Source organism: Oxyura jamaicensis, chromosome 18 (genome assembly GCF_011077185.1).
Source record: "Oxyura jamaicensis isolate SHBP4307 breed ruddy duck chromosome 18, BPBGC_Ojam_1.0, whole genome shotgun sequence".
Taxonomy (NCBI): Eukaryota; Metazoa; Chordata; class Aves; order Anseriformes; family Anatidae; genus Oxyura; species Oxyura jamaicensis.
This window is the reverse complement of record NC_048910.1, coordinates 7,972,336-7,987,557: the sequence shown is the minus strand read 5'-3', so window position 1 is coordinate 7,987,557 and position 15,222 is coordinate 7,972,336. Positions and strand designations below refer to the sequence as shown.

The 15,222-nt window shown below is 43.6% G+C and overlaps 1 protein-coding gene across 3 annotated transcripts; it reads left to right on the top strand.

Moving 5' to 3' along the window:
- The first annotated feature begins 2,540 nt into the window (after positions 1-2,540).
- Positions 2,541-14,285, top strand: TMEM100 (transmembrane protein 100). Of its 3 annotated transcripts, none has more exons than XM_035342288.1 (3): positions 2,541-2,908; positions 5,478-5,662; positions 9,389-14,285. In XM_035342288.1, exon 3 carries the CDS (start codon positions 9,451-9,453, stop codon positions 9,853-9,855), a length of 405 nt encoding a protein of 134 aa, XP_035198179.1. In that variant the 5' UTR covers positions 2,541-2,908; positions 5,478-5,662; positions 9,389-9,450; the 3' UTR covers positions 9,856-14,285. The 3 variants fall into 3 exon arrangements, with proteins under 3 accessions (XP_035198179.1, XP_035198181.1, XP_035198182.1); XM_035342290.1 differs by having other exon boundaries at positions 2,541-2,913; XM_035342291.1 differs by lacking the exon at positions 2,541-2,908 and adding an exon at positions 5,020-5,400.
- Positions 14,286-15,222: the final 937 nt, after the last annotated feature.

Sequence of the window (15,222 nt, the reverse complement as noted above, 5' to 3'; positions counted from 1 at the left end):
GTGCTGCAAACTTTTAATGAGAGGGGAGCTAAAGCAATTTATGTGAAGCTGAGGTTTGGTTCTCTGGCTAAATTGGCTTTGTTAAGGACTCTTCCCAGCCACGAAACACATGCAGTGCATGACTTGGGACAATTTTTCCAACATAAACGTGTTGAAAGTTTGCTTTCTAAAAGCTCCAGTAAATGCAATCAACTGGTATGTTGTGTCCATGTGTGGGCTTAGGGAAGAAACAAAGGAAAAGCCCATGGAGGGTTAGGGAAAAGGCAAGAAGAACTAATTGAATAGGGAGCCCATGGTGGTTGCACTTTGCCAGATTAATGAGTCACCGTTTGCTGTGCTTTTAAGGCCCAGGAGACCGCTACAAACTCAAAGGAAGCCATGAAGTATTGCAAGTGTGTCTTAGTAGGCAGAGCAACAGCATTGCTCAATTTAGGAGTAAAACTCCATTCTCTGAATAGGCTGCATGAGTTCCCGAATCACACGTGCTTCTTGCGAATCCTCCGAGCTGCTGGGGCTGCACCTCCTCTGAAGCAGCTATGTTAAGGCCACCGAGAGGAGATTTTGTCATCTAGGGCAGGTCCTAAAGGGGAACTATGTGGCGTTTAGGCATGACAGTCCAAAAGTGTGAACCTGTAACCCCTCACTGCAGCTGTTGCTTAGTCCTGAAGTTTCCTCAGCTGTTTGCACTGAATTTCTTACAGGTGCCAAACGTGCTGCTTAGGGCATGGTTCATTCTTCTGTCCGTATATCCTCAGAGTCATGCTCAGAACACAGCAGGACCTTAAAAGGCAGAGGTGTTAGTCACCCTTTTCTAAAATGGCCAGAGGGGTGGTGCCCAAGTCTTCTGCAGCCCTTCTGTGCCTGGGAGCTCCAGCCCCATCCTTCTAGGGGAGAGTCCAGTAATCAATCTCCCATCAGCAGAGGGAGGCATCCTTTGTACCGAAACACGAGTTGTAAGACCAGCTTCAAGGCTTGTTTATGTGCGCTTCAGATTAGTTCTTCAAAAATCAGCATCGGGAGTTATTTTATGCAAAAGTTTCCGTATTTTTATGTAATACTTTCAGTAATAAACTTGGCATGGAAAACTAAGAATGTACTAATGAAGATGTTGGTGGAGTAAGCAGGGGAGGGAGGTCTCCTATCAGTATAGGAGATACATCCAATATACCAAATAATACACTGGAAGGACTAGAGAGGAGTTGATGTAATAGGAGTGGGGTGAAATTTAGGTCACGCACATGTGTGCTAACAGCAAGAATTTCTTATATAAGGTGCTGAAAGGAACCAATACTGGAGAAAAATCCAAATATAGTGAACAATCACGGTTTAATTGTGAAATGTTTGTTTTTGATAGAGACAGGAAAATACTTCCACACAAAATATAGATGAAACCTCACCTGGAAAAGTGATGGTTAAAAATAAGTCTGAATCTGATTTCTACCTCTTAGGACACTGGAGGGTTGTTCATCCATGCATAATTGTGAATATATTCAGCTATGGGCAACACAAAGGTACCTAGGTATCAGCAGAATAAGGCTCACAGCCTCCAACAGGAGGAATAGGAAACCTTGCCAATTTGAGTGGAAGTTGGCAAACTCATAAAGATTATACCTGGCATGGCTGCCCGTATTAGGAAGGAGCAATGTGATGGCTTCTCTAACAGCCTCTGTAATGACAGTTCCCCTCAGATCTGGTTCCTTGTCATTTCTGCTGAAATATTTGGAGGCAACACTAGCAAATGGGGAAAAAATGCCAGTTTCTTGTATAAAGCTGTGGAGCTCTTCCAGAGCCCCCTGGCTGTTTCAGCTGGAGATGAACCCTTGGCAGCATCTCTGTCACTGGGAAGATTTAATAATACACAGAGGGTAAATCCTGCCCCGTGAAGCTGATGGAAGTTTTGCTGTTAATTTCTGCGGGGCCGGGATTTCACCCTGGAAAGGGAGTCAAAAGTACAGGCATGCTTTCCGAGACAGAGGGGCTGATTAAATACAGCTGGTGTACCGCTCTTATCAATCATTGATAAAATAGAGCCTTTTAAATACAGGCTTCGGGTAAACTTAACCACAAAATTCAAACATGCCCTTTTACAAGCTTTAAAAGCAAGATATGTCTGTTTTTTATCTGTAAAGAAAGGAAAACACAATAAAAAATAACTCATACCCGCACCCACCCACTCCCTGTGGCATTTGGCGTTCTGCTTCAATGGGCGATTAAAGCACGGAAAGTCCCATTAAAACGCTCCTAGCTGATACACAAGACTTCATCCCCTCCGGAGGGCATCCAAAGCTCTGCTCGTCCTTGTTTAAGTCCCAGAGGGACTGTGGCAGGGGCTGCGCCTTGGTAGCATCCCGCAGCACCCCGCAGCACCCTCCAGTACCCTGCAGCATCCCTCAGCACCCAGCAGCATCCCGCAGCACCCAGCAGCACCCCGCAGCACCCCGGCTATTTGCACCCAGGCCTCCCCCCGCACGTCCCGGTACGAACGGGGCCAGCCCTTGGTGCCGCAGCCACTTGCAGGGGCTCTCGCAGCCGCTCTGCTTAACCCCAGGGTCCGGCACTCGTGGACCCCACCGGGCGCTGCGAGCACGCGTGGGCTCGGCTCCCCCGGCCCGCGGAGGGCAGGACAGGGCAAGGTAAGGCAGGGCAGCCCAGCCCCGCCGCTCTCCGGGCTCGGCTCGGCCCGGCCCCCAAGGCCAGCCCTCCCCCGGCCGGCGCCGAGCGGGACCTGCCCGGGTGGGAGCGGCCGCCCCGCCCGCGGCTCCTCTGCCGCTGAATTTGCTCCGGCCCCTGCCTCGTTTCGCTCGCAGCGAGAACTTTGTTTACAGTCCCTTGTGCAGAGAGCTGCATCCCCCCTCTTAGGCTCGCTGCGGGCTCCTGGCCGCTGCAGTTCTTGCCCGGCGGTCGAGAGGTAAGGTACGGCACAGCATGGCACAGCACGGCACGGCATAGAAGGGCACGGCTCAGCTCGGCTCGGCATGGCATAGAAAGGCTCGGCACAGCTCAGCTCAGCACGGCTCGGCTCCGCTCGCAGCACCGGCACCGCACAAGCCGCCGGTCCCAGCCGTGTTTGGCGCCGGGCGTCTCCGGGCTCCCCCGAGCCAGAACCCCGCAAGGCAGCGGTGCGGGCTCCGGGCAGCCGCAGGGCTTTCTGCGCCTGGCCGCGTCCCTTCCTTCCCCGGGAGGTGCCGGGGTCGCTGTGACACGCCGTGCTGCGCCCCAGGTGTGCGCGCCGCTCACGGACGTGTTTGAAGGGTTCGCGATGTGCTGATAAGAAAGTTTGTTGGGTTTTGGGGCTTTGATTGGCTCCCCTCCTGTCCCCTAACTCGGTCTGACAAACGACAAAGGTGCGTGAGAGCTCGAATCTGGCAACTATTTTACCTAAAAACTTGCTGGTTGAAACTTAGCTGCATCCCGAGGTTCAGGCAGTTGGCAGGGGTGTAAGGCATTCTTCTTCTGCCCCTTTCATTAAGGGTCTGATCCTGCAAACCTGTAAGTATAAATTCGAGTTCTGTATTTCCAGGAGCATTCCCATGAGTAAGAGCTGTGGGATTGTATATAGGATTATTCTGGTGGGTTGAATTCCAGTTCTGGCTCTCCTCTCAGTACAGCCAGACTCCTGTTGCTGTTTTTCATAATCACTCTAATGCAAAACCAAGTGTGAAACATGGGCATTATGATTAATTGGGATTTTACATAAGCAAAAAAGGTGTCTGCGATATTACGCAAGATACAGGGAATCAGGCCCAGAGCCTGAAGACATTAAAACTTTAATGTGTCCTGTAAGTTTGGAGTAAATGCAAAAAGGGAGAGGACTGTCGTGGCTGAGAAATACCAGCTCTTTGCAGTCACACGGAGATCCTCAGTATGTGGGAAGCCCCCTGAGAGCGCTATGTTGAAATGAATCAGAGTTAAATCATTGGACTTGTAAGGTATGGATTTCGTGTATTTCTGCTCCTCAGCTTTGCGGTGAGTGAGACAAGGATGAGGGATGAAATCCTGACTGTAAAAGTTGCTCTGACTGTTAGTGTGTGCGTTTTTTTGTTTTTTCTTATAAAGGCATTAATTAAAAAAAAAAAATCACCTAAAGTCATGTATTCAAGGGCAAATACAAATAAATTACTGACAGAGAAATTCATCTTCCCAAAGAATGATGCTGGAGAGTAGCTTAGGGGGCACAATTGCACTAGGAAGAGATTTTTCAAGTGAATGTAACCATTCTTACAATGTGAGTGGAAATTGACTGCAAGATAGTTTCAGAGGTCTGTTTTTGTTTTAATGTCATCTAGATTATTCATCTAAGGTCTTTGTATTTCTGTATTTTCTTCCAAACTTTTCAAAAAGTCAAGCTAGTGGTTAGATACTATGCACAAGAATATAGTCTAGGAGAGAAGCAAGGAGACTTCCTTATTATTAGCTAACTTCAATGATCAGCTAAATATACTTTAGATATGTCACAGGCTTATTCCTAGGGGCCTCTACAGAACAACAGAAGCAGTTTGTGCCTGTGAATGCTTGTGCTTGTGAAATGTTAGCATAGTCTACAGAAAATAAAAAGTAAAGAAATTTAAGAAAATCATTATATGAACTCCTGCATTGATTTTCATCTCCGTTTAGGAGCTTCTGCTTCAGTGTTAAATTGATCCTCCATAATCCTGCCCATGTAGAAAGGGAACGTTGAATAAGATCAGCAACATAAATCTCTGCTGCTTTGTAAGTTTTACCCGGTTGCTGTGTGGTTTTGCAGAAGTTTCTGCAGTTGATAACAATTTCCATCACTGCTTTCTGCAAAGTTGTCACGCTGCGCTGCTGCGGATTCTGCCCAGTCCCTGTCTGAGTTATGAATTTGTTTTAAAAAACAAACAAACAAAAACCAGATAATAGAAATGAAGAATATTAAATGGAATAATTATTACATAATGTATTATTATTATTTGTAATAATAATTATATTATTATAATATTACCTTTTTTTTGACCTTGGGGATTATATTACCTAGTTTTTATTATTAGCAGAATAAATAGATGTAAAAGGGAGTTTGGTGGGAAATATGTTGTCACTGACAGTTTACAGCTAGGCAGACCGAGGCACAGGAGATTAAGTGATTTGCTCAAAGACACTGGAAACGTAAAAGAGACAACTACACAAGTGTTCTGAGTTGGGATTTGGTTCTTTGATTCACAAAGGTGAAGTGTGTGATAGAAATGGAGTTAAAGAGACTTTTAACTGCAGTAGTTCATGTGCATTCCCTTTTCCTGCCTAACTCTTTGAGGGACACTTGCCTGGGTTGTGAAGACACTTTGTCAAAGCTAAATGTTGCGTAGTGCCAGAAATGGGTGACGGCTGCAAAGAAAAGAGGCAGAAACCACTAGGAGAGCCAGAGAGAGAACATCTCCTGCTTCAGTTAGCACACAGTGGGAACATTTCCATGCAGTTTTATTCTTAAGAAGCTGATATATATCTAAACTCTTTTCTTGTAGGAAACCTCCATCCTAGAACATCGTCGCCTCCAATTCATCATTCAGCAACATCTCACACTGCAAAACCCGGAACAGCTCTTTCTGCTGCCTGACTCTGCCTGGAATTGACAGACAAGACATCTTAAGATGTCTTCCTCTGCTTGCTGAAACCAGGGATTTGTTGTGATGGATTTCTCATGGACCTGGTAGGTGTGCACGCTGATAGATTTCATGTCTTTTTGGTAAATCTCCATTTACACCTATTAGCGGGTACGGTATGCATCAGGGTAAAACATTCCTCTCTCTCCTTTATCCCATGTTAGCCGCAGATCGCCACATAAACACATTCTTCCTCCAAGTCAAAATAGTTCTTTAAGAAGGTACTTCTGGTATGATCAGTGAGAGGATGCTGGTGTTACCTGGTATCTTTGCCTCAACGTCTTACCCTGAAACCTGAACCAAGTCACCTGTTGGTGCAAGTCAGAAATTATTTTGCTGCAGATCTAGGGCCATTTTTTAGGATGAATATATTTACTCACACTTCAGATAGGTTCTGTTGTTTATTTAACTTACAGTATTTCTATAGAAGTTTGTTTATTTGTTTTATATGAATGCCTGCCTGCTTACATCCTGTTACAGGCACGAACTGTGCTCCTCACAAGTCAGCGGGTATTTTGCCATTGATGTAGTTTTGGTAGTTTCGGAGACTTTTATTATTTTTTTTTTCAATCCATGTTAATTTTGACTGTATAAATATCTCTTCTTGCTTCATAAATCTCTATATGATGTAAAAAAGACTTAATGCTCATTGGGGATGTATCTGAACCAGACAGACAAGGGCTTTGGAAACAGGTACCCCACAAATTTAAGAATAAGTAATTGAAGAAATTGAATTCTACTAATGATAAAAAAAAAAAAAAAAAAAAAAAGATAGCATCCAGCTAGAAACATTCTACCACTGTGCTGAAGTTCAGAAATGTTTTGTGGGAAAGTGATGTAACAACATAATGTCAACAGTGTGAGCCTCGCTGTCATGTAAATCATCATGGAAAATGCTGAACTTGGGCTTAGATCTGTCTGGAGACAGATCGTTGGCATTCTAGCACAAATCCATGGCTAGTCGCTTTCAAGTGATATGAAAGGTTCTGAGTCATGCATTATGATCTGAAGTAAAAAGCAACGGTTCCTAAGAAACCCTAAGGCGCCAGCACAACATATAAGGTGCCAGCACAACGTATTTGCTTTGTCTGCTAAGCACTACTCTCATCCCCTGCCAGCCCTTGGGGATACCAAGTACCTTCAGTGCCCTCATTAGGGAGGGAAAGGCTACTCATTTTGGTAGCTGCTGAGCATCTTGCAGGACTGAGCCCTGAAGACAGCTGTGCACAACAAGAGAAAATAATGAGCTGAGTGCTCTTCCTTAGAACAGTAAAGCAAAACTTTGTCAAACCAACTCTGAACTTCTTTCTCTCAATAGTGTTCAAAGAAACTCAGACACAAACTCTCTGACTAGGTACATGGTATAGTCTGGGTGTGGGAGTGTTAAAAAAAAGAGAAATCCTCTTTCTCGCAAAACAGTCAGTCAGTCATATGAGGTAGTGAGATACAAAACCAAGGGCTCTCCACAATGGAGGAATATATCTTAGCAACAAGGCTGGGAGTGGTGGGAAAGGAAAAGGAGAATACAAGTATCTGGCAATTAACTTCCTAGTCACAGATGTGAAGGTGATAAAAGTGATAAAAGCATTACTGCATTGCCAACACTCTTCCTTGTTCTCTGGGCTGCATACCATGCTGTTTGTAACGGCAAAAGCTACACAGCCTGTACTGGAGGCTGGTGGAGGAGTCCTGAGAGCTATTCCCAGCAGGGAACCCCAGTGGTTTCCCAGTGTCCCACTCTCTGTTTTGTGTGGTGGGGTGCAGAGATCTCCCAGCTCAGTCCAAGGCAGTGCAGCAGAAGTAGAGCAGCCCCAGACCAGCAGAGTCCCAGCAGGATGGCAGAGGTCTGTCCTTGCAGCTGGAGCAGTGGAGAGCCATGGGCTGGCCTTGCTGTGATCGGGTGGCCTCCAGTTCTGCACTGGGCTCCATGGAACCAAAAGCTGTTTTGTTCTGTGGTTCAGATATGATCGAACTGCATGCTGCCTGTAGGACCGATGGTGTGTTTTTGATATGAGACAAGAGGAAAGCAACCTGCTGTAACTCCGATGAGTGGATATGACTATAAATCTTCCTCTTTCACAGTAACATGGATGTGATCTCATGGGCTTATAAGGGACTTGTTACTTTTCCATTAAGTGGATTTAAATGGCAAGCCAATAGTCCAGTACCGTGTTGTAACGGTAGGTTCACCAGCTTTGGGCTGGCAGTTCCTGAGTGCAGGAAATTGTCTTCATCTCTGTTCTCCTTACACCCACACCTCATCATGTCCATTTGTATTTTTTTTGCAAAGTAACATTTGCTTTGAGTAATGTTTCATTGTTCAGTGATGGTAGAACAGCTATGCTGCCTCGGTGGGCAGCTAATTTGACATGTTGGATGTAAAAGATGAGCAGAGGAGTTCGGAACCAGCATGTAAAAAGGGAGATGAATTGGACTGGTTTAGAGGATGAGCTGAAGTTTGACTTTTCCAGGAAGATAGTTCCACAGTAGGTCTCAGATTACTCGTCCCTGGGCCAGCAATCTGAGTTGCAGTGTTGTATCCTGTATAGAGAAACACAGAGGCAGCAGTTCCTGCCCACAGCACTCTGTACCTGGCACTGTTGCTGGAGTCTGCAATGCCACAGTACTGAACTCTCCCATGTGTGACTTCCTTCAGCTTTTTGGAAAACTCAGCTATGATCAATAGTTATAAGTCCCTGGGCAAGCAAACTTTCTTACATCAGTATCTGTACTCATGGGAATAGCTTCAGCTGTTGTTGATACTAACATCAACAGATCAGTAAGAAAGTGATTTAAATATCATTTAATTAAAAAAAAAAAAATCTGTTATTGTTCATTGCATGGGAAACGGGAAGCTTTAATCTTTTTTCTCAGGATACTTTGCTAGTGAGGGGTGCAAATGATTACAAAAAAAATGGTACCGTTTGCGTTGCCAGTTATGTTACATCCCAGTTCCACTCACATTTACTCCACTGGGTTCACGAGAGTAGGTGAGTACATCTTAAGGTGCTACGACAGTTAAATCCACTTTTTCTTATGTAAATCTGCTGTCAAGCCATAATCAAGTCCAGCAACCAGTGTGCATATAATTCTTTGTAGTATGCATGCTGTGTACACTTATGCAAGCTATAATGTTCAGACTCACTATCTGGTGATCTCTGCTCCAGCGCTGATTTGTCATTTATTTTAGATTTGGAAAAAACAAAACCAAAAGACATAAGAATTCCAAGTATGGTATAAAGAAGCAAGCTGATAAAGAAACAAGTCTTTTTTTTTTTTTTTTTTTTTTTTTTTTTTCTTTCTGGGGCAGCTCTTGCCATGTTATTGTGATGCACTTCAGAGCAAATCTGTGTACTGTGTGTGGCACAGGTGTATATTACAAACACTGTGAAAAGAGTGCGTGAGCAACAACAGAATTTGTAACCAAATAATCTGGGGTCTTGACCTCCTTGTCAGAAAATGTAAATCTAAATTGCATCCAGAACTACTGGCTTTAGTATGTAACTTAAAGTGGGGTTATCCCACAACACTTTGAAGTTGGTGTCATTCTAGGTCTGCGAGTCTCTTCTATCTAGCACTTACGCACATTTACAACTAGCGTGAGAACTGATTCAGGTCCACCACAGTCAGTAGGATTACAGTCAAGCTTGTGCATAAATTCTTGTGGGGTCAGAGCCTCTGCTTGTCTGCCGTCCTAACTGAGATACTTCTCTGTCCCTGTTTGTCATATAACAGCAACGCTTTTTATTGAACTCGTGCTCTTCTCTCCACAGTGCAATGTGTGTTCAACAGAGCCTGCTCTAGCCTAAGAACCGACCAAGTCAAGAGAATCAAGATGACAAACGAACCTATTAAAGAGATCCTGGGTAATCCAAAGCATCCTGAACCCGTAACCACAGAGAAAAGTAATAACAATGACTGTGTGATAACCACCATCCCTCTTGTTAGCGAATGCCAGCTGACTGCAGCCACGGGGGGAGCAGAACTCTCCTGCTACCGCTGCACCATTCCCTTTGGTGTGGTTATCCTCATAGCTGGCATCGTGGTTACTGCTGTGGCATACAGCTTCAATTCCCATGGATCAATCATCTCAGTGTTTGGATTAGTCCTCTTGTCGTCAGGGCTCCTTTTGTTGGCTTCTAGCGCAGTGTGCTGGAAAATCAGGCAGCAAAACAAGAAAGCAAAGAGGCGGGAGAGCCAGACAGCACTTGTGGCACATCAGCGAACCTTGTTTGGTTAAAGACAACCAAGAGAAGGATGGACAGAAGATAGAGCCTTGTAAGTCGACTTGACTATTTATCAGTAGGACAGATTGCAGGTTTTAATTTAACTTTGGAAATGAACTGAAATGGAAACAGAATGGATTAAGAAAGGCTCCTAACAACTCTGCAAATGCTCTTAATGTTTTTCTTACTGAGGACTTAATAGTGATTCTTTCCATGACAGAGGAAAAAAACCTTTTCCTGCATAAGAACTGTTGTTGTAACTGCCATCATCATAACTGCATTCTCCAACATGCTGATTGTGTTGGAAAGGGAACTTGTGAGAACTAAGAAAATAATTTGAACTGACTGAACTGACTTGAAATGCCAGAGATCTCCTTAAAACACACTGTGACATTTGACCAAGGGAGAAGTCATAGCATTTGAAGTGACTGCAAGTTTATGGTCACATTGGCTGTGACTTAAATGGTTGATCAAAAAAAAAAAAAAAAAGGGCAATAACAACCAACCAAACTGCAGTTTGCTCAATAAGCTGATTATTATATTTTACATAACTTCCCTCTCCCAATATCTGTGGTACTTTTCCCTTTTTTAAACAACTAATATTAATATTGTTATACTATTGAATAGCAATAGGTAGAAATGATTAATTATATTGTCTAACCTAAATAACGAGGTATGGTTATAGCTTAAAATATAAGACTTTTTTTTTGTAAATGAAAGTGGTCAGGCTTAGCACTTTTGATTATTTTGCTATAAAATTAAAAAGTATATTTCATTAAAATAATATTCAGTGCTGCTAGCCATTTAGAAAAACTTTTTTTTTGTTGCTATCAAGATAGCTTGCATCTTCAACTGCTTTATGATTCTTTTTCTTTTTTGTAGAACAACATCTTTGACAATAACTGTGAATACATATGCCACTGAGCCGCTGGCTCCCACGATGGCTGTGGCAATTACACCTCAGAGCGCACCTGCTGAACGTGTGCTGCAGCGGGTTGCCTTCTGCAGGTCATCCCCAAGCCATATGCTTCCCCTGCTGGAATCACGCAACCATTCTGGCTTAAGTACTGACTTTTCCTCTGCCCTGCATGGTTTAAGCTCATTACATCCATAACTTATCCCCGGATTTGCAAAGTGCACTTCGTGTTTTAAATAGAGCAAGCTATATGTACGGGAGGGGATGTTTGGAGTCAGTATTTGCGTTGCCACACTCCGTGGTTACCAGACGCTATAATAAAATCACTTGCATCAGAGGAAAGCTGACAACACATTTTAGCACTTCCATAGCTCCAACTTAATCACGGCAGGAAGCTTTCCTGCTGCTAGGAGAACATGTTGCGTCACCAGAACATCTGACACTGGTGTCTAATGTCAATCACTTTGCTTAAGGTCATTAAAAATATTAGGGTGTCCCCTTACGATGTACAGGTTTGCATGAGTGACAATTCATAGGAAACACATAGCATGATAAATAATGGAACAGGTGGACTAAAGTGGTGTCTTTCCTGTTTAAAATGAGAAAAGTGATTGACATTAGCAAGGCTGGATAAGCTAAATAGGGCTGTTTATTTTTTTTTCCCCTGGGAACACAATAGTTTTTCTGACTCCTTCTTCCCCCTCCCTGTTTCTCTTTTCTCAATGGAATTTTGCAGGCAGCCAAGGAGAGAATTGCTGGGTCTGTAGAGATGCAGTGATTTCCAGTACGCATGCGTAGCAGCTCAGCCCGATGATTCCCAGGCTGAGCTGAGAGCAGAAGCAGGCCTCTTACCCTCTTCAGAAGTTTGTCCCATGCATGGGTCCTCCCTTCGCCATTGCTGTGATGCCAGCAAGCTTGCATGTGGTGGGCAGCGTGTAGAAAGAAAGTAGAGGTGCAAGGTGAGGCTCTGCTCCAAGTCAAATGAAAACAGAGACAACCAGTTTACAAGAGCAAGTTTGCAGGAGTAAGACTGAGTAAACATTGCTCTGCTACTACTAGAGGGGATTTTCTTTCCCATATCTTTGCTCTTTTTATATAAGGGACTGCCTTAGCACAGACTGCTGCACTCTATAGCATTAGCTGTGTTCTAGTGAGACGAGGTACGTGCACAAGAATCTTTATATCAAGCCATCGGTGAAAGTCTGTGCAGGATTTCACTTACATTTGTCTTTTATTCAGTGAAGCAAAATGGTAACTTTGTGGGGAAGGGTCCCAGTACCAGGTCCTGGTGTCCTGCAGGAGCAAGGCAGAGTTCATAAAGAGCTCAGTCAGACATCTCGTGCTGTTGAAGGTGTTTTTGCATGTTTCGTTGCAGAATTGGCTCATAGAATTTGAAACCGGCACAGACTTCTCCACCATGGTTTATGTGTCTTTGATTTTGGGTTAATCTGAAGTCGATATTGGCAACTTAATGGCCAATGATGACAGCCAGCATGAGTATTTTTCTTTCTGCATTTTATAAATTACAGACATTTTCATTATAATCATTTGTCTCCCTGCACCCTTCTGCACCCTTAAAAAACAATCATACTGGGAGAGGTGCTAGAAGAGTACAGTGTGTCAGGCAATGTACTCTTAGCACCTTCATCTTTCCAGAATGGTGATACTGCTAGATCTGAAGTGTTTTTACAAGGGCAAACAGGCCAATGATTTCACAACAGTCAACATCCGCCCCATTCCCCCCCAAGACGGGTGAGCTACAAACACAAAAGTTCTGCTTCAATTTTAGAGCCTTGTGACCTAGCCTGGGTAGGTTTGGGGTTCCATGCCTGGATGCTGCATCGTGCAATCCAAGTCTTTGATGTAAAGCCATTTGGAACTCAACGCTTGCTGCCTGGTGTTTTCCGTGGGAACCCAAAAGACGAAAGTCAGCCTGGAGGATGCAACCCTGTGGAGATCACAATGACTTTGCAGTTGAGAAACACCTTCCCTTCTGGTGTGAAAAGGCTTTGAATACAACAAATGATATTTCAGATGTGGGAGAGGTTGGGTGGGAGCTGATGCAAATTTTATTGTCACAATTGCTTGTCTCTCCCTTCCTGAAAGCTCCGGCAGCATTGCGTAAGAAAAATTGCCCTCACAAGGATAGAAAATTATCTAATAGGGGAATTGCAGTGGTGTACCGGGCAAATGTTACAGGGATCTTAAATAATAATTTCAAAACCTAAGCACAGGAAATTGTGTCTGTAACTACACCCTGTATTGCTATTGTACACAAAGCCGGTTATAGCCTGGGACAGAATTTTAAAAATAATAATCAGTTTGGTATGACAATGCTTAATATTAATTCTGATCCAAACGCCCAATTTACGAGTCCCTAGCCGCATAACAGGTTATGTTTTGTATGTCAGAGTGGTTCTAATACCATAACTTGCCAGGTTAAAAACAAAAAAACAAACAAAAAATGCAAAAAGAGAGAAAGGTTAATTTCTGGACTTGTGTCCAGAAAAAATTCACTGCCTTAGACACTTGGGAGAGCTCCTGTTATCAAATAACAAATGTACAGCATTGTTGCAGCTCTACAGCATAGGAACCAGGCTCAGAGTAGTAAAAGAAGAAAGGCCTGAGGGTCTCAGCAAGATCCCAAAGACTCAGGCCAGGAACCAGCTCTCTGGAATACCCTGTATTCCTGCCTCACCTTTGCTTATTTAGAGCCAAAGTCCAGCACTACCGCTCCTTTTATATCGGTGATGGAGGTGGTCACTTAGGTATTGGCAGGTTTCACCTCATTGGTTTTTTGCAGTGAGTTCCGAAATAAGAAGAGCAGAACAATATTGACAGCCATCATTTTACATATGCATTTCCAATACTTCTGATGCCTTTAGACTGTAGGATGTTTTAGCTATGTCAGTATAATCTTTGGCAGTTACAAAGGGCTTTTATAGGTAAAAGTACATTAACAAATAAAGAATACCACAGCATGATGTAAAACTGATGTAAAAACTGGTAAAACTTCATGGTAGACTAAATCCTACAGGCTAAAATATATGGAGAACAATGGTTTTAAACTGCAGAATCAACTTGAATTGTTGGCTTTTATTCAGGTTGTTGATGTCACTATTAACATGACAGAGGACCTAATCCTTCCTCTTGTGAGCAGCCAGTTGGAGGCTATTGTCCTAACCGTGTGCATCCAAAGATTTGCATTTGTGACAAACATGGCATTTTTGAAAAACACTTTTTTGGATTAATTGCTTTCACATCTTAACTGTTCTGTGCTCTCTAGACTAAGAGAAAATAGTACTAAGCTTCAAAAACAGAGAGGAAAAGATGAAAGAAAGAGAAGAACGCGTCACAGCAAATGTTGGACACCACGTAAAGTCATGCAGGGATAGCAAAACCTTACACAAGTGCCTTGTTGAAAGACAGAAACTTTTTAAAAATATGTAAGTCTTGTTTCTGTTACATTATTGGTTGTATCCTTGGTTTCATTCTTATAAAATGCTTAAAGACCCCAGATTAACATCAGTTCTGGATCTCACCTCGTATTTTTTCTTCTTTTCTGTTTCCCAGGCATTCGTTTGCCCAGGAAAAAGCAGAAGTTTAATTTCTTACTATATTTTGCAATCTAACTGAGATCAGAGCCATTTGGGATTTGCAGAGGCAATGCCCCTGTGCTTTTGTAAATTATACAGCATTCAAGCACAGTCTAATTTTGAAGTAGGCGCTACACAGAGGTGAAGTTTTCTGTGCTGCTACAAGAGATGTCAGTGAACAATCTATTAAAAAAAAAAAAAAAAAAAGTGTAAATAACACCAGAGCAGCCCTCCACCAACACTTCTCAGTCACATTCCCTTTCAATCTGAGGGCCCGAGTTTGTGAATAGAGTTAACAGCTTTCCTGGAAAACTGGCCCATGACATTATTTCCTTGTGAACTCCATCCACCTGTCATGTTAGGGCTTGGTGCAACGCCAGCGCTGGCAGGAAATAATAGGCAGCAGGATGCTGGTGTGTGTCGATGGCCCTGACCCTCCCATTCCTGAACATGAATAAGCTTCGAGCTCACAAGGCGTCACAGCAGCGCAGCTTCTGGGCCCACAGAAACGCATGGGTGGGATGCACAGCCACTAAAATAACATCCAGCCAGCCGAGCCGCAGCAACAGAGCTGCATGGGAAGAGATGGTGTCACATTCTCGCTGCCTGCTGCTCTTTGTTCTTTCACCCGCGCTCTCACTGTGCTGCGGATAGTACAATGGCTGCTTAACAAAGAAAAAAAAAGTGCAAAGTATGCCTGTATGTGAATTAGCTAAGATTCCCCAAAAGAACACAAAAGTTCCATTGAACAACTTTCACCACTTCTCTAGGGAATTACACTGGCAAGGGAAAATGAGCTATCAGCTTGAAATGGTTGGCAGCTAGCTTTCTCCTGATGCTGCACTGTTGTCAATGGAAAAGGTAGCTCA